The sequence below is a fragment of the Drosophila subpulchrella genome, unplaced genomic scaffold (genome assembly GCF_014743375.2).
Source record: "Drosophila subpulchrella strain 33 F10 #4 breed RU33 unplaced genomic scaffold, RU_Dsub_v1.1 Primary Assembly Seq354, whole genome shotgun sequence".
Taxonomy (NCBI): domain Eukaryota; kingdom Metazoa; phylum Arthropoda; class Insecta; order Diptera; family Drosophilidae; genus Drosophila; species Drosophila subpulchrella.
The window spans coordinates 10,170,894-10,188,390 of NW_023665577.1; the positions used below are offsets into that span (position 1 = coordinate 10,170,894).

General features: G+C 40.4%; 5 protein-coding genes across 6 annotated transcripts; 3 read left to right on the forward strand and 2 right to left on the reverse strand.

Annotated features, from left to right (window-relative positions):
* Positions 1–274: 274 nt before the first annotated feature.
* LOC119561003 (putative uncharacterized protein DDB_G0294196) lies at positions 275–1,161 on the forward strand. Its single transcript, XM_037874819.1, has 3 exons — positions 275–360; positions 450–911; positions 981–1,161. Exons 1-3 carry the CDS (start codon positions 275–277, stop codon positions 1,159–1,161), a joined length of 729 nt encoding a protein of 242 aa, XP_037730747.1.
* A 2,809-nt stretch (positions 1,162–3,970) lies between these two features.
* Positions 3,971–8,765, forward strand: LOC119560616. 2 transcript variants are annotated; one of them, XM_037874154.1, is made up of 2 exons: positions 3,971–4,147; positions 8,133–8,765. In XM_037874154.1, the coding sequence occupies exon 2, from the start codon at positions 8,144–8,146 to the stop codon at positions 8,639–8,641; it is 498 nt and encodes a 165-aa protein (XP_037730082.1). In that variant the 5' UTR covers positions 3,971–4,147; positions 8,133–8,143; the 3' UTR covers positions 8,642–8,765. The 2 variants fall into 2 exon arrangements, with proteins under 2 accessions (XP_037730082.1, XP_037730081.1); XM_037874153.1 differs by lacking the exon at positions 3,971–4,147 and adding an exon at positions 8,006–8,024.
* A 3,184-nt stretch (positions 8,766–11,949) lies between these two features.
* LOC119560619 lies at positions 11,950–13,009 on the forward strand. Its single transcript, XM_037874157.1, has 2 exons — positions 11,950–12,130; positions 12,436–13,009. The coding sequence occupies exons 1-2, from the start codon at positions 12,104–12,106 to the stop codon at positions 12,940–12,942; spliced, it is 534 nt and encodes a 177-aa protein (XP_037730085.1). The 5' UTR covers positions 11,950–12,103; the 3' UTR covers positions 12,943–13,009.
* A 668-nt stretch (positions 13,010–13,677) lies between these two features.
* Positions 13,678–14,016, reverse strand: LOC119560971. Its single transcript, XM_037874742.1, has one exon. It carries the CDS (start codon positions 14,014–14,016, stop codon positions 13,678–13,680), a length of 339 nt encoding a protein of 112 aa, XP_037730670.1.
* A 997-nt stretch (positions 14,017–15,013) lies between these two features.
* On the reverse strand, positions 15,014–16,236 carry LOC119560584. Its single transcript, XM_037874108.1, has 2 exons — positions 16,178–16,236; positions 15,014–16,107 (listed from the first exon to the last, which is right to left on the reverse strand). The coding sequence occupies exons 1-2, from the start codon at positions 16,205–16,207 to the stop codon at positions 15,127–15,129; spliced, it is 1,011 nt and encodes a 336-aa protein (XP_037730036.1). The 5' UTR covers positions 16,208–16,236; the 3' UTR covers positions 15,014–15,126.
* Positions 16,237–17,497: the final 1,261 nt, after the last annotated feature.

Sequence of the window (17,497 nt, forward strand, 5' to 3'; positions counted from 1 at the left end):
ATGGTAATTATCACACCGAAACCAATGGGGCATATCAAAATGTTCACACTTCATAATATTTGCATATTAATGTGCATGTATAATTGGCTCCAAAATAATTAATGCCCGAAAACAAGAAACCTCATCGAATGGCTGGGCATAATCAAGCATCTCCTCGTGAGAATCCATGGGTTTGTTTGGGAGAATATTTGATGTGTGAGTTTAGCTAGTCGGAGTTTAGTTCTTGGCGAGCGTTTCGACGGGAAGGTCTTATAGCATTAATAAGTCTTTAAACATGTATCCAAATTGGCTCGTTCTGCTCCACTTGCTGCTGGTTTGTTTGGGAGTTGGTTCGCAAATGTTTGCACAGCCGCTGACAAAGTAGGTCGTGTGGATTCCAGTGGATGGTGGCTCCCAGTGGGTGTGGATGGTTAGCGGGTCAATCTATTGAGCAAACTATTTGCTTACAGGAACCACAGCAGCGGCATTCTGAGCATCAATCGGGCGGAGGGACAGAAGATCGAGGAGGCCGCCCTGCAGCAGCATCTGCAACAAATCACGGGCAGCGAGGCGTTGGCGCCATTGTTGCTCGAGTTACTGGGCCAAACTGTGCCAAATTGGCAGGAGCAACAGCAACAGCAACAGCCCGCCCACCAGCAACACCAGCCAAAACAGCAGCAACAACAGGACACAAATCAACCGCAACAACGGGGGCAGCCCTTTTTTGTTTATGAAAATCCGGCGGGTCAACCACCTCAAATATTGGCCGGGTTCAATGGCGTCAATGTGCAACCTGAACCGCCCAGCCTCCAGCCAAAGCCAAAGCAAAAGCCAATTCAGACTGAACAACAATATGTAGGAGCCGGGCCAAAAATCGTTGAGGCGCCGCCAGCCGCAGCCGTTTGGGCGCCGGAGCTCAAGAGCCACCCGCCGTAAGTAAACACTGCAAACTACCAACTTATATAATCCATTATTTGCATTAAACAATGCATTTTAATTAGCCCATCCCCGGGAGTTGCAGCGCCAGCAAGTTGCCAACTCAGCGGCAATCCATCGCAAGTTGCCGCCGTTGCAGGCAGGCCCAGTGCCACGCCCACTGCGCCCACGACGCCCACTTTGGGGAGTGGCCACGAGACGATCCCGTTGCTCAGTGCCACGGCGCTCAAGGCGACAGCTGGTTAAGTTTTTAATTAAATCGCTGGCATAATTAATAAAGATGCGCATAGAGAGTCGGGCAAAGTGTTGCATACTTTCGGGGCGGTCGATCGCATGGGTGTATGGGTGTATTGGTGGCCTCCCTGCAAGCATTTTCTATCGCGGAAGGCACTATTAAGTGACTTCTAGAAGATGAAAACGATCGTCCGCGATATCGCATTCGGATCGCGGAAGTGACTCCCGTCGGGAAGAAATGTGCCACTTCGGCGACACTTCTGGAAGTGTCGCCGAAGTCACTTCTGGAAGTGTCGCCGAAGTGACTCCGAGAAGTGTCGCTGAAGTGGCACATTTCTTCCCGAAGGGAGTCACTCCCGCGATCCGAATGCGATATCGCCGAAGTAACTTCTGGAAGTGTCGCCGTAGTCACTTATGGAAGTCACTCAAAAGTGACTTTACATATGCTTGTAGAAGATACCTAGAAGAGTCTTTTCCAATTGGAAAATCTTGAATACAAACATATTTTTTTTTATTTTTAATATTTTTCATTTATTTTTTGTATACGTGCTTTGTCCACTTGTATACACGGTCCCTGGCATGTAGGAAATTTTGCTGAACAATGTTATTTAGATCCAGCTCCGTCGACATAAGAAATTAATTAATAACCATTTCTAAAAGAAACAGAAACAAAAATTGTTTTTTGTTCAGTCAAAGTAAAAATAAAGTAGAATACATTACCTTTTACAATGAAATATGTTGAGAATCGTTGGATGCTGGGTTTCTCCGCAGTTACACACCAAGTAATGTCCACAGCTAGCTTGTCCGAATAAAGGTTTACATATTCGTACATCTCACGATAAGCACGTAATTTCGCACGCAATTAAAAACAATTAAAAACATTTAGAAAAAAACAAAGCTATATTTTTAAAACGCACAAATTTGATACAAAACCGCACTGTCCACAGACAAATCACGCAACGAAATGACGCTTGGTCGAAAAAAAACGGCGTGGGTCAACGGAAGACCCAAAAAATTTTGAGAAAAAAAGGGGTAACGGAAAATTACCGCGACCTCTTTTTATCGCGTGTTTTACTCACTACTATCGTCTTTCTATCGCGCAGAAGTGTCTTAGAAGTTACTTCTTCGTGATCCCGACCCTTTTTGTTTTTGTAAAATCTGTACTATCGCCTTTATATCGCGCAGAAGTGTCTCAGAAGTTACTTCTTCGCGATCCCGACCCTTTTTGTTTTTGTAAAATGTGTACTATCGCCTTTCTATCGTCCAGAAGTGACTTGGAAGTTACTTCTTCGCGATATATGTGTATTTTGTTTTTGTAAAATGTGTTCTATCGCGTTTCTATCGCGCAGAAGTTACTAAGAAGTGACTTCTGGACGACAGGCGATAGAAATATCGCCCTTTTGCTTGCAGGGCTTGCACATGTGTGTGTAAGTGTGCACTCAATTCTCATCTATATGACAGCAGCAGCTGTGGTAGATTATTTTTTGAAAATTGTTTGTTTGAAGAAATCCTTTGATTTCTTAAAAAACTTGTTTTTTATTTTAACTGGAGGTTAACCTTCTTTAAGGTTTTTTTTTCTATATGACAGCATCAGCAGTGGCAGATTATTTTTTGAACCGACTTAGAACTTACCATAAGTCTATTAATTTAAAGAAAAATCCAATATCTTAAAATACAGTTTGTTTTTTAATTTTAACCAGAGGTTATATTTATTGAAGTCTTTTTTGTTAAACACTTTTTAAGCTAAAAATAGATTTTAAAATTAGGAGACATTGAAAATTTTTAGTTTAAAAACTACTTTTAGTTTAATATGAGGTCAAGAAAAACGATCTTAGGTGGTAGGCAAACCTCTAGTTAACACACCGTTTGAGGGTATTTGTAGAAAGTCCTTGATTTAATAAATGTTAAATAGAATGACCATTCTTAACGGAAAATATATATAAATATCTAATCTTATCAGGACATATAATTCAGCTAGCCTCCTTTAATTTTTCCATACCATCTGTGCATAAACTGTTAACCGATGTAGTTGTCACCCTCTGCAGACCAGAAATTTCCCGAACAATATGTGACTTATCTGTCATCATGGCTTCGGCTTCCCCCGACTGTGGTGCAAAGTGAACCTAGGCCATCGCCACCACCCAGAACCTCATCCACCAGGACTCGTTTCGAGCTGTCACAGAACTCAGCATAAAAGTAAAACATGCAACTAAAAACAATTTCTAAAAATATACGTACGAACATAAAACATGCAACACGAAAAAACCGCACAAAACACTTCATGTTGAGTGCGACTCGCAAATTGTAGGGCGCCTGTGTGAGTGAACTGCACCACCGGCACCACCTCAAAAAAGAAAAGAAGCAAAATAATAAATAAAAATCCGCAAAATGTATGTGTGCCGGAGCGTTGAGTCTGCGGCGGAGTGTTTTTCGCAAGTGTTCGAGCGGGAAAATGAAAGTGCTGAAGTGTCGCCCATTGTTTGTCCTGTCAACGAAGCAGCTGCCTGCATTTGCATTGGCCGCAAGGAGTTGATGACCGGAATAGTCGAAGGATGTACGCAAAAGGGGGTCTATAATCTATGGGGTTTTTAATCTAAAGTCTGGGATCGAAGTAATAATAGGGGAGAAAAGCAGGACAGCCAAGATAGTGCACTAGATATAAGCAAAAGAAATATAACTTTCAGTAAAACAAAGTTTATAAATTATAAATATATTCTGATTCATAAGTAATAAAATCTCCATTCTCGCATTTGATATATAACCAACATCTGTAAATATTATGGAGTAATAATTTTTTAAGCACCACCCAGCAATCTTTTCCACCAAAGTCAGAAAAACTTTTTAAAACATTCTAAATTAATATAAAAATGTATACTTGGTAATGTTAAAGAAAATCTTCCAAATTTGAGTTTAGTACCCGTTCGCTGTAGGTTTTGGCAATCAAACAGAAATTGGATTGGATGTGGCTGTGGCTCCGACCCTTTGACGTCTTGCAGATGTGAGTAGAATGGTATGGGGGTGGCTCCTTTGTTGTCATCGGCACTTCGGTACACATTTTATAGGTCTCCATTTGACGGCTGTAATTTCATGCACGCATAATCAGGGAGCGTGGCTAATTAAATTCTAAACAATCGCCAGCGCAGCGCACTAAAAAATGTTATATATGACTAGAATCTAGAGCCCCGTTCCCGGTTTTCTCATCCCTATATGTACCCAACCCCATCACCATCACCACCCCATCCCATCCCAGTCTCCATCCAATCTCGAGCTGGTGCTTTGTAATTGCAGATCCCGGACTTCGTGCACGCCCCTATGCAAATGGCACAAAGCTCCTGCTTTTGTTGTAGATCCCAGTACACTGAGAGAAATTTATATTGATTTTAGAAATACGCTTCCCATTGTTACAGTGCAATTATGTATCTAGCTTTAGTACAATCTTTAAAATATTAATCTAAAATCTTTGGTTTTGCTGGCATTTTAATATTATCTTAATGTTTTACTCCATAAAGTAGTATATTTTAATTAAAATATATGTTTCTCTTATAAACAGTAAGACATTGCATTAATTTGTCTATCTATATTTGAAATATAATACTAAAATCCTTGTTGTTAAGAATAGTGAGATCTCAATAAAACCCTACCATTCTTACTTCATAAGGTAGAAGATATTAGTTAGTAGATTATATTAAGTTATGAATATAATCAATATAAATATTATTGAGGTTTATATTTATTTTTATCTCTTGAACAGGAAGCACTGTAATAATCGGAATTAAGTATTTCAATTAAAGGTTTGTTTCGAATGTTTTAAAAACCTTAAGCTTTTGATTTGTGGTGTCCTAATTTTATGGAAAGTAGTTCCCATTTTGGTCGAGTGTAAATGTTGCTGCTGCTGCTCCGTGTTGTTCTCTTTGTGCCCATCTGCAACCTCATCTCATCTCGCGCTGACGGCTTTTGAACTGCCTTCGTTTGTTGTCGTTGTCGTTGTCGTACTCTAAATTAACCGTTTCGTTACGTCAGCGCTGTCTTTTGTGCGTTGACAGAAGCGATTGTTGTTGCTTCTGTCGAGTGAGTCCTGTAGTCCTGCAGTCGTGGAGCATGGAGTCCCAGAGTCCTGTTTAGTTGCAAGTTTGTATGAGGCAGCCGTGCGTGCCCGGTCGCCTGGCAATTGGAGCAATCAGGCAGCTGAACTCAGCCCGGTTCTCCAGCTTTTTGGCCCGTTTTTAGCTCCAGACAGCCCATCCCAATCCCGAACCCAAACCCAAACCCACTACCGATTCCAATCCCAAGCCCCCCGGCACTCAGTCGCACTCAACTGACGGCGCAGCTCGGAGACAGTTGGCTTTGTCTTGTCAGCTGGGTCCTGGCACTGTCCTGATTGGCATTTACAATTAGCGAGTGGGTAAATAGAGAGATGCTGCGAGAATGTTCCAAGTCCGGGTGCCAAAATAAACCAGAACTCGTTTTGGGGATCGCGGCAACAAGAATGCTTTGGAATTAGCCCCGTTTTTATAAGACACCTGACATTAGAAACCTGTAAGATAAAAGAATCTAATTAAGTATATTAACATTAAGGTTTTGAGGATCTTGGTTGCAAGCATGCTTTGGAATTAACCCCTTTATTTTATAAGACACCTGATATTAGAAACCTGAAAAATAAAAACAGTCTAATTAGGTTTTATTTAAGTTTAATTAAGTTTTAAGGATCGTGGAATTTATCCCTCTATTTTATAAGACACCTTATTTTAGAGGCCTGTAAAATAAGATGAGTCTAATAAGGTTTAATAACAATAAAGTTTTGAGGATGTTGGTTACAAGCACGCTTTTTAATTAACATCCTTTTTTTATAAGACTCCTGATTCTAGAAACCTGAAAAATGTCAAGAGTCTTATAAGGTTTAATAACAATAAAGTCTTAAGGATCGTGGAATTATCTCGCCTTTATTTTATAAGACACTTGATTTTAAAAACCTGTAAAATAAAAGTGATAAATTACCCCTTTATTTTATAACACACTTGATCCTAGAAACCTGTAAAAAAGGAGTTAAATTACGTATAATAACAATAAAGTATTATACTAGGAATTTCATTGATCCTTGTAACCACTAAACCCACAAATAAAATAGAAATCAGTAAAAGAAAGTAAATGTAAAATTTTATTATATAATCCCCCACAATGTGTATATTAAAGATCCCGTGATAACTATAACGAAATCTCCTGATTTAGGGTAGCAAACCGTCAACTAAAAAGCCTAAAAGTATGCAGCACTAAAGCTCACGCACACATAGACCCCTCCACTCATGCAAAGGTGTGTGCGTGCTTGTGTGGCAATGGAATAATGTACTCTTAATTTGTTATGCGTGTGTGATTAATGATCCATGCATAACGATAACTTTGACTCATTACACCTGCTGATTTATCGCTGTCAACGGGTGGTCCACAATGTCACATAGCCACCCCAAAACCCCCCTCCCCCTCACACACACATTACACATTACAGGCACATGGAAATGAATTTTGAATTTTGATTCGGCCACTTTCGCTTAATCATTTCGCAATTAGCCGGCATTGTTAGGGCATTTGCATTGATTTATTGACGCTGTCGCCAAGATTGCCCGCTGTTCGATTTCCCCCATTGGCATTTTTAATTTTCCCATTTTCCATGTCAGTTAATTTTCCACTACTGTTCGCCAGCATGGAAAATGCACAATTAATTAAGCTTTACTGCTTGTTTTTGCTTTCGCCTCCATTGACTTTTCCGCTTTTCTCGTTTTCTTTATTCCCTTACTTTTTTTTGCCAGCATTTTTTGGTCTTTGGAAAGTGTGAAGATTCAGATTCACTGGGTATATCGATGGAAATGGAAGTAATTAATGGGCGTGGCAGCGGTTGCCCCCAACACTTGTACCGCCTGCGCTAATGACCCATATTATGAGGTTATTACTGCAGTCCACTTGTGTGCGAGTGTGTGTGTTGGTAAGTTTTCGCGATTGCCAGTGCATTTGTGATGACATTTCGAATGTGTTAAGTAATTGCAAAAGGCTTCGATGAGACGTCGAAACCGAAGAGGTCTGTGGGAGGGAAGGGGGAAACACTCGTCCGCGGAGGCTGATGAACTGCAGTTAATTGAAGTCTATTTGGGTTGATGGATGGTCGGGCTGGTCTGAATAAACAACAACCATCTGCCCGGGGGAGTGGGTCTTAATTAGGGTATTCCGTATTGGGTAGGCAATACCTACCGCTGAAAAAGGCCCGAATAAGCGGGTTAGCCGGAGTTGGGCAAGATCGGTCAGCTAGATTGGTCCCGGTTAGGTTTTAATTAAAACGAGGGAGTGTTACGTGGAGGCTTTAAATATATTTTAATATTTTTACGATTTGTATACACACCAGGTTATCTATATTTTTTCGTGTATTTAAATAATGCTTGTTACTTTCAGGAAAAATTTATTTAAGACAATTATGCTGTTCCACCTCATATGCTTTGTATGACATATAATATGCACAAAAACAATTTAATTATTATGATGGGACTAATTGGAATACAATTTCAATGAAGCGGTCAAATTGGTTTTAAAAGAAAATTATTTCATCAGAATAATAATGCATACATTTAACAAAAAACTGTTCTTATTTCATTTAGTTATTTATACAGTCAGGGGCGTAGGCAGAATTTTTTCAAGAGGGGTTTAATATTTGTTTGAATAAATTTTTATAACTACATTTGATTTCAGTGTCGCAAAGCTCTAGTTATTTATTTTCACTAACAAACTTTAGACTCGTTTTATTTTCAGTTTAGACACCCCTTAGTACAAATCTATCTTGTTAAAAAAATTCGTCAGCTATTTATATAGTTCACAAATTGTTTACTGTCAAATGTGTAATGTTGTAATGAAGTTATCTTAAAATCCTTTATATCATAAGAACATAAGCTAACTAGTATATATATTTCTTATAAGTTATAAAGATTTTACTGCTCTGCCCCCAGCTGAATTTAAAATGCCCCCGATTGAGGTGAGCGTGCGCCAAGGAGCGGCCTTCCTGGCCCTGTATGTCCTGCTCCTGGCCGCTCTGGTCCGTCCGCAGATGAACTTCAGCATCTTCGTGGACTCCTTCTTCCTGCGGGTGAAGTACTCGGCGGTGATGGTGCTGAGCTACCGCTTCGACACCTACATGGCCGTGGCCGCCGCTCCACTCAGTGCCGTCACCGTGTTCGCCCTCTCCAAGTGGAACGAGCGGTGCGAGAATCCCGCGCACCACAAGATGGTCATCACGGGCGTGGCATGCTTCTATGTCCTGGTCCTGCTGGCCAATGTCGTGGCCAATGGCCTGGTGATGCAGCAGGCGCTCATCCGGTTCGACCAGTGCCCCTATAGGGCCTGGTACATGTACGGCCAGATGGCGATGTCCTTTATCAAGTCGTCGATTGCGGACGTTCAGGAGGTGTTCACCAGGCAGCACCACCGTCGACCCAGGCTGATGTATCGCATGCATTAGGTACAGCTTAAAAATCATTACCATTTAGTATTTCCAAAAGAATTTCAAGACAACTATTGGAACATGTACAGGCGTTTAAAAAATATGATCTTATATAATAAAAAAAAATAGTATCTTTAAAAAATCAGAGCTAAGTAAATTGTATAAGGTACAGCTTAAAAAATCATTATCATTTAGTATTTCCAAATGAAGATCAAGACATCTATCGATCTCATATGATATAATAAAATGTTATTTAATAAGATCTTTTGAAGGTTTAAAGTTTATAAAATTATATAAGGCACAGCTTAAAAATCATTATCATTTAGTGTGTTCCAAACAATTTCAAGACAACTATCGGGATATGTATGTATATGTATAGGCATGATCTCATATAACCTAAGAAAATATTCTTTTTATAAAATCCATTGATGATTTTAAAGTTAACTAAACTGTGTATTGCATATCCATAAATTTTTATCATTTCTTAACTTATATCTTAAATGATTTAAATTTGTAAGGATTCAATAAACGTAGACCCCTGTAATAATTAACAGCAGCCAAATAACTGATATTGGGAATACAATTTTCCAAATCAATTAACACAATTGTGTAATATTCAATTACCTCCCTGCCTTGTTTAATTTTGTCATTCCAAGGCAACATAATTTCATCAAGGTAAGTGCAAGGTAAATTATTGTGAGCGGTGATTATTTATCCGGCAACTGTGACTTTATCTGGACATTAACAGGAAAACAATGAACCCAAGGTTCAAGTCTGTCTGAGGTTTCCATCTGACCAGCGTCCAGCTGCCGGTGATTCGATTGTGGGTGGTGCAGAATGGATTGTTTACGGTGGGTTGCTGTGGGGTGGGGCTTGTGTGGAGTTTCTGTGGGTCGATGGCAAATGATGTGCACAGTTTGTTGCGGTCAAGTTGCATATTAGATTTAATGCGATTTGCATTCGCCGCTGCCTGCATCGATAATGATGCGCTGCCCCAGGCGACACTTGGCTGTTTGGCTTGGTTTGGTTACCAGTTTGGAATGGTATTGGGATGGGGACTGGGATTGAGTTTGAGGAAACGTTTGTCTAGGCAACCGCAGAGGCGGCGGGGTGTCCTTCGATTTTGAGGGGGGCGGGCAGGGCGTGTCTGGCGAGTAAGTAATTTTGTGGTTGTATTCCGGGGCACGTTGCTTTGAGGCTGCCAACTCGATCGGCGTTGTGGCGTGGGCTTTTGGCAAATAGTTAAGCGCAAACAGAGGCCGAAAACTCCCCCCCCCTCCCCAAACGCAAAAAAGCCCCACGGCTGAAATCCTGCCCCGGATAATTGAAATTTTATGCCAGGCTTAAGCAAAAGTATACAATTCCGACTCTGACGCAAATTCCCAACAAAATGTTTTACATATTGTAATCCAGAGACAAAAAAAAAATACATTGTTTTCTCTGCTGCCAAAGCTCGAAACATGTCTTTGATCTCCAAAACATGTGCACAAAATGACAAAACAAAATATAAAAAATATATAAAAATTAAAAACGGGCCAATTTACACACAAAAGGGAAAACGCAGAGCCAGCAAAAAACTTTGTGCATATGCATATATGCAAAATACGAATTACAAAATACAAACAAATTAATCGAAACGAAATGTAAGTGCTTAAAACAGAGCTAAATGAGTTCTGACTTTGCCGGGGGCATTAAATATTTCCCCAAAAAAATGCGAGAAATGCTGAAACCAGACAACGGGTTTTCCCCGAGACACTAAAACTTATTTATGCCTTCGTTTTGATCGAGGGGGTGGCCTGCTGTCTCTTTCTGACACCCCTCTACCCTCTCTTTCGCACACTCACGAGCGTGTGCGCCTGACATTCCAACTAAATATAAAACATTGGAACATGCTAATTTATTTTTGAACTGCGGGAAATAACATCGATGTTGGCTGCCAACAACTTCCCATAAATAAATAAACTGTAAATAAACTGTGGTTAAACCCAACTGGCCATCCCAGCTAAAGCCAGAAAATATGTGAAACGATTTATCTTTGATTTCAGATATCTAGTCAGCATTTTTGGGATCTTAGATTTCCCCAGAAGACAGAAGACATCATTCCTATATGGGTAAAAAATAAACAAGAATAGAACGGAATTCTAAAACTTCAGACTGATTTAATTTATTCTGATTTTTATTATTTGTATTTTTTAATAAGTGTGTAAAACATTTTTATTATAATATTAATTTTTATTATATTGAAAAAATTAACTTTAATTAGTGTTATTATTAAGGGAATTATTGAAAAGGTAATCAATTGTTTAAATCTACATCTATTTATTTACTGCATTAGTACTTCAAAATTTGTAAAGTAATAAAGTTAAGTGATTGTCAAAAGTTTATTAAACCGATTATTTATTTCCTTTCAATTACTGGGTATCAAATAACCGAGCTTCCCAGTTGAAAGTGCAAATTTGGCTTAGATTTTCCTAACTCTTATCTTAAGTGATCGTAAAAAGTCGCCAATTAAAAGAGCGCACTTTGAAGTGTGTTCTAATTTCTTTTTACTTTTTTTTCGCGAGCTCAGCAGAGCTACCTGTTTGGATTAAGATATAATCTCGGAACCGAGGCTCGGGCTCCAAAAGGCACTGCCTGGAATTTTCCCGATGGGATGTGGCGAGAAGTTATTGAACCGCCGCAGGATTATCAGTACTTAAAGTGACAGTCGGGTGACAAAAATTGAAATGTCAGATCAATGGGAGGCAATTAAAAGCAGTGATTGATGTGCCAATTTGTAATCTGTTAATTAACATATCCCCTACCCGCTTTAATTACCCTCCAGCGAAACGAAACACCCAAGTTCAGTGGTACAATGCGAGTGCAATTAATATTTTTATTACGTATAATTTGGATTAATTGCCGCTCACATTCCATGAATCATCCCATCAAATGTGTGTCAACGCGAGCGCCTCATAGTCGAGCATCTCGGCCAGATTTGCATTTCTTTTGTCCACAGTGCCTGACGCCACAAACCCGATCCCAAAATGCTGGATCTGCGGCTTCCTCAGGTGTTCCTGACCTGTGCTCCCCGGCTCATCGTGTGTCACTCACTCCTCGAACCCCAGAATCTCGGAATCTCAGCCTCCGCATCGGCATCACCAGCAGATTCAGATTCATCTCGGCTCTGCTGGAAATCAAAGTTTAGAAACCGGATTTGCATGCCAATAAAGCCGAGGCTGGCAAACAAAACAAATCAAACGAAATGAAATTCTTTCGGCTTTCGCCTGGCTTTTGCTTTAAATACAAAATCGCACGGCTCAGAACATTAGACTGGTTTAAGAGCTCGAATTAAGCGCATTGACGGGGAATAAAGTCAGACGTCAGCTGGAAACACATAAAGATCCTCCAGCAAGTGTGAACAACCAAAAAAAAGTGCTAAAATTACATTCCAGCTAATTATATAAAATCATTTTCGGTGTTAATACTCGTTTATTACCAATGGCTGGCAAATATAACACTCAAATGGTAAGCATCTCCAGTGAATTTTTGATCCTTAGTGGTTTAAAAATATTTTCTCTATACTTTTGGATTAAATAAATATTTCCTTGGCCAATTAATTGTTGAGAACATTTATAATTTAAAGTTAAATTAAATTGGAATATTGACATAATTTTTGGAAATAAAAAAGTTTTATAAGATCCCTGTAAAAATACTTATATTAAAACAAAACAAAAAAATATAGTACTTAAAGCCTTAAAGGTTCTAAGTAAATGTCTTAAAAATGTTGATATCCTTTACTGATTATTTTATATTTTTTATCTTTAATAAAGATCCTGCTTAGCTGCAGCTTGGCTCTGCTCCTGAGCTTCTCGGAAGCCCTTCCTCGATACAGTCGCCCCAGGGATCTGGCCACTGCAGGCAGCTCCCCCAGCCTCGCCTATGCCCCCAGTCCCCAGGAACCCATGACCCTCACTGGAAACTACAACCTGATCATGCCCGACTACTATGACAACCATCCAGCTGAGTCCATGCAGCTGCAGAACTTCGCCAACTTCCACGATGCCGAAACGAGTCCCGATTCCGATCTGGGAATGGAGGAGTCCCAGTTCCTGACCTACACTCCTGTGAGGGCACCCCAACCCCTGACTGCCCAGGAGAAGCGTGCCCGCCAGCAGGTTCCCCACGTGGACATCCACCGGGAGAAGAAGGCCCTGCTCAAGCTGAAGAAGGGCAACACCCAGCCCAGGGGAGCCGATTACCAGGAATGGGACCAGTTCGACTACGATCTCTACAGCCTCAATCCCGGCAATAACAAGAAGTACAACTACGATATCTAGATGGTTGGGGGGTATTCCTCTCTAGTTCGACTGTATATGTTTATGTTTTTGTTTTCTGTTGGTTTAAGCTCACAAATAAATTATTTATTTATTGTTAACTGCAATCGGATTTTCGTTATTTCGATTGGAATGCTGCTTAAGCCACTTTTTGCCGGGGCCATATAATTCTTATAATTGGTCAAAAACCATTAACATTCACTTTATGACCGAAAGCAGACCAATTCTGGCGAGTGAAAACAGTGATGATACTTTGCTGGGTATATTTAGCTACGTTTTAAATTTATTTGAATCCTATCTGTTGTAAAAAAAACACATCTACATTTTTTTAAGAAAAATTAATAATTGTTATGATTAGTGCCTTGAAGTTTTGGTACTTAATCATTCACTTTGCAGTCACAATGTATCATAAGAAAAATGTATCTCATAAAATGAATTTTATGAATATATTCCACAGTCTATCTTAAATATTGGCACTTTAAAACAAACATATATCTTTCCTAAATAGGAGACACAGTTGTCATTGACTGACTCATGCCGTGTTAGTATATTAATTAACTTGATTTTACGTATAAATTTAAAGTCACTTTTGGCTCTTCGAAAATGTTTTGAATTTTAACATAAATGGTCTGCATGGCGGGCAATGAATAATACTATTCAGACACTTCAGAGGTTACCATTTAGATATACAATCCCTTACTAAGGAAAGCAAACACGCACTTAAAATTTAAATTCACTTTATTCCTGTTCCAACAGAATCCGCTTGAGTTCCTCGATCCGTTCCGGCGATGGCTCGAAGAACGAGCTGTCCACCTGGACTTCCTGGTGGTTGTAAATTCGACGCGGTTGGGGGCGGTTGGCATGGTAGGTGATCACAGCTGCGGCGTGATCCGCCTCCTCCAAGTTCCCGCAACCTTGGGAGGGATACTCTGGGTAGACACGTGGCTTCAAGCGGTGCTTCCTGGGACGACTGACCTCTTGGATTTCCTGCAGCTGCTCACCGGATGGCTGGCCATAAACGTAACCATCATCAGCATTGGCCAAAACCAATCCCAATGTCACTCCAAGCATCATCATCTAGCAGAGAGCATTTGACGTCATAAGTTTGGAAACGAGTTATGGGGTATTCCGATTTCTGATCTAAGATTACCACAAATGTTAGCACCAAAATCGTCTTCATGATTCTCCGATCCGGGTTCTTAATATGTCTAGTCGCTTTGGGCTCCAAAAACTGACTAACTCGAAGAATCTGGTTCCTATCTTCCAATGGTTGTTCACCTGCCCTTAGAACCTATTATGCAATTATGCTAACGGTTATGGCATAATCTCGGCGCTAAAAGAGATTTGAGACAGAGAGAGAAACCAGTTGTTTGTGATAACTATTGCTTGTGTGGGGAACTTGTATGATATTGAGTATTCTTTTTTGCAATATCTGCAACAGAGACAGAAATCGGGTGAATTAAAAAATATCTGCTGGATAATCATTCATAAATTTCTTTGAAAGCTATCTATCAATACTAGTGATTCACTATGTTGTTCTTAAAATGTACTGTGTAAATCCTGGAAAAACTGCGTATTTATAATATCTACGTATGTATTTAATAAGGACATTGATAGCTGGATTGGTATAGTTTTGACATACATATTTTCACAATGGATGTTTAACAAGGCTCAATAAAGGTTTCTCATCTTTATTGCCCTTTAAAATCATTAAATATCTTGCCTTGATTTGACAGATTTGATTAATGTCTTGTACTTCTTCCATCTTAACTTCTCTAGTTTATGGCTGTGAATTTCCATTATGTTTGACACATATTTACCTCATTTGCATTTACGCATAAACATGTGCATTTGTGGTTCAGCCATGCGACCTCCTTCATTTCTCGCTGTGCATTCGATTTTGGCTAATTAGCATTTGATGGCTCGGCCGTACGCAATAGCACAATAAAATATCACCATCGAGCTGATGAAGCAACAAACAACAGGTTATGCGATTAACATATCTGCTGAATCGCTTGATTTTTCCCTCTTATGCCTACTTTTGGGCTTGTTAAGTTAAACAGCCTAATCGGTTAAAGTGTAATTTTTAAACGATTTATTTACACAACAATCAACGAATGGACAACTAGGCATAAACAACTAATAAATTCGATGTGAAATTCGGTGAGTGATTAGAGAGGAAGGGACTTAGTTGTAGGGATATCTGGAGAAGATCTGCTCCTTGCGCTCGAAGTAGCGTCGATTCTTTGGTCGCAGCTGACCCTGCTCATTGACAGCTGCTCCGGCTGGCACATAGATCACCGGGCTCTTGTAGCAGCCCTCCACACGCGCCTGCGTGGATGCCCTCACAGTCTGCAGGACCTTCTGGTGGCTCTCGTCCAGCTCGCCAGGATTCAGTTCCTTCTGCTGGCAACCTCCTCCTCCCGGGCACCTAGTGACATACCTCTGATAGTCCCTGGTATCTCCGGCAATGGTCTGTTTGTAGTCGTAGCCATCTAGGTTGGAGCTCTGCGACTGACCCACATGGTCACCCACCCGGGTTTGCGGTTGTGCCGATCCCGTGGCCTGCAACAGCTGAGCCTGCACCTCATTGGGCGCCACTCCAGATCCATGTCCTGCGTCCAGGACCTGTTGTCCCGATCCTGTGGTGACTGGAGCATAGGGAAAGGGATTGCCGAAGAAGAGTTTCTGGGCAGGTTGCTGAGGTGGCAAATAAGTGGCAGGTGGCTGGGCAGCTGGCTGCTGTTGGGGAAAGTAATTGGGAGCATGCTGAGGTTGCAGCTGTTGCTGGGGTGGCCCATAGTGGCTCAGGGGCTGGGCAAGAGCTGGAGGAGCCGGGGACAAGGGTGGCCCCTGATAGTTGGTGCTGACCAGCAGGGGATTCTGGTAGCTGGAGGTGTGCAACTGCTGCTGGGGAGCCCGATACTGGGCATATTGCTGCTGATACTGCGGCACCTGACGCTGCTCCAAGACCTGGTAAACCTGGGTCTGGTGATCCTCATAGACGGCCGGTGCCCTCTGCGTTTCCAGGCCGTAGGTGCGACCCAAAGTCTGCACCACGAACTTGGTGGTACGATGCTGGGTCTGAGCCTGCCGATGGTGGTTTTCCGCCACAAAAGGAGTCTGAGGGCGATGGTAGTGATAGTCCTGGCAGCTAACCGAAGCCAGCTGTGGGTTACATAATAAATCCAGTTAAATCCAGGTAATCCTTTAATGAAAGGTAAATTAGTGAACCCACCATCGAGACTAACAGCCATAGGGAGGGCATCTTGATCTGGTTTTTTTTTTTTTTTTGGATACCCGGAGCGTTGTGGACTCTTCGCCGGCTGGCAGCTAAATGAACTCCGGCAGGGCAGACACCCGCAAAGCCAACCCGCCAGAAGATCACTCCGAAAACGGGTTTTCGGATACCTCAAGATGCTGCTGTTTCGACTGCCATCGCTTCTGCCAACTGGCTTTGATTCGTTGTAACACTCTGAACACATTTCATAATTTCTTTTCCATTTATTGTCTCCGCATCGTTTATTTTTTATTTGTTTACCTTTTCCCCGCTCCAACACTCGAGCGATCGTTCGGTGCTTGCGGCATCATTTGACTATCACTCACGCAAATTTTGTCATAATTAAAGTGCCAGCCAGCGCGGTGCTCTGCCTGCTCTTCATTTCTCCACGCACTTGGAAAAATATCTCATTACCATACAAATTTTTAACGATTTTTACAGGAAACCCAAAACTGTTTTTATAATATAAAAAAAAGATATTTGTTATTGTTCATTTTTTTTCTTATACGTAAATAGAGAAAACTTTTAGATATATATGGAAACTAAAAATATAAATAAAAATATAAATATTTTACCAAATATAACATTTTGGTTTATATTTTGAATATATATATTTTTTTTTAGACGAAATATAAGCTGTTTTTTTTTAAATACAAAATCACCGTACATAGGAAAGGCTCCCAGAAAATTATAATTTATGCTTAAAAAATTATATGAATTGATTTTCTATTAATTGTTATAAATGGCAGTTGTTTATTTAAGATACAAATGCATTTAACATTTTATAATTAATGCTTAGACATTTTAAATTATCCATGGTTAAATATCCATTTTTCTAGTGTTGTGGGCCATGAAAATGTTTTTGGCCTTTCCGCTTTTAGCCTCTTCAGTTCGGTTCGCTTCGGCCAAGTTTAATGTAATTTAATTTGCTTCGCATCATCTGGCTGTGCTTTCTGCGAAGCGCGTTATGTTTTGAAGCTCGGCGAAAAGTAAAAGTTGGATCTTGGCTCAAATGTAAAAACATACAAACGAACATATATGTTTGTATTTCCAATTGTTTGCCGATTTACAAGACTTATCCAATGGCGAGCTATAAAAATCGCATGAGCCCAGCTTAATTTGTTTTGGGGTGCGGTATCTTGAAGCCCATTATGTGCCCATAAGTGTTGATCTTCTTATGTACACTATTCAAATATAGCGTGATGTTGTGGCAGATATAATGATACTTTAATTTTTGATAATAAATTCGTTTATTAAAGGAGAAGAGAAATGGCTGTG

Bases quoted from the DNA above. Each gene is read 5' to 3' on its own strand.
- LOC119560971 (XM_037874742.1), bottom strand. From the start codon at position 14,016: ATGATGATGCTTGGAGTGACATTGGGATTGGTTTTGGCCAATGCTGAT.
- LOC119561003 (XM_037874819.1), top strand. From the start codon at position 275: ATGTATCCAAATTGGCTCGTTCTGCTCCACTTGCTGCTGGTTTGTTTG. The intron at 361-449 runs GTAGGTCGTGTG...ATTTGCTTACAG, and splicing joins TTTGCACAGCCGCTGACAAA to GAACCACAGCAGCGGCATTC. The intron at 912-980 runs GTAAGTAAACAC...CATTTTAATTAG, and splicing joins GAGCTCAAGAGCCACCCGCC to CCCATCCCCGGGAGTTGCAG.
- LOC119560619 (XM_037874157.1), top strand. From the start codon at position 12,104: ATGGCTGGCAAATATAACACTCAAATG. The intron at 12,131-12,435 runs GTAAGCATCTCC...TCTTTAATAAAG, and splicing joins GCAAATATAACACTCAAATG to ATCCTGCTTAGCTGCAGCTT.
- LOC119560584 (XM_037874108.1), bottom strand. From the start codon at position 16,207: ATGCCCTCCCTATGGCTGTTAGTCTCGATG. The intron at 16,108-16,177 runs GTGGGTTCACTA...TGTAACCCACAG, and splicing joins TATGGCTGTTAGTCTCGATG to CTGGCTTCGGTTAGCTGCCA.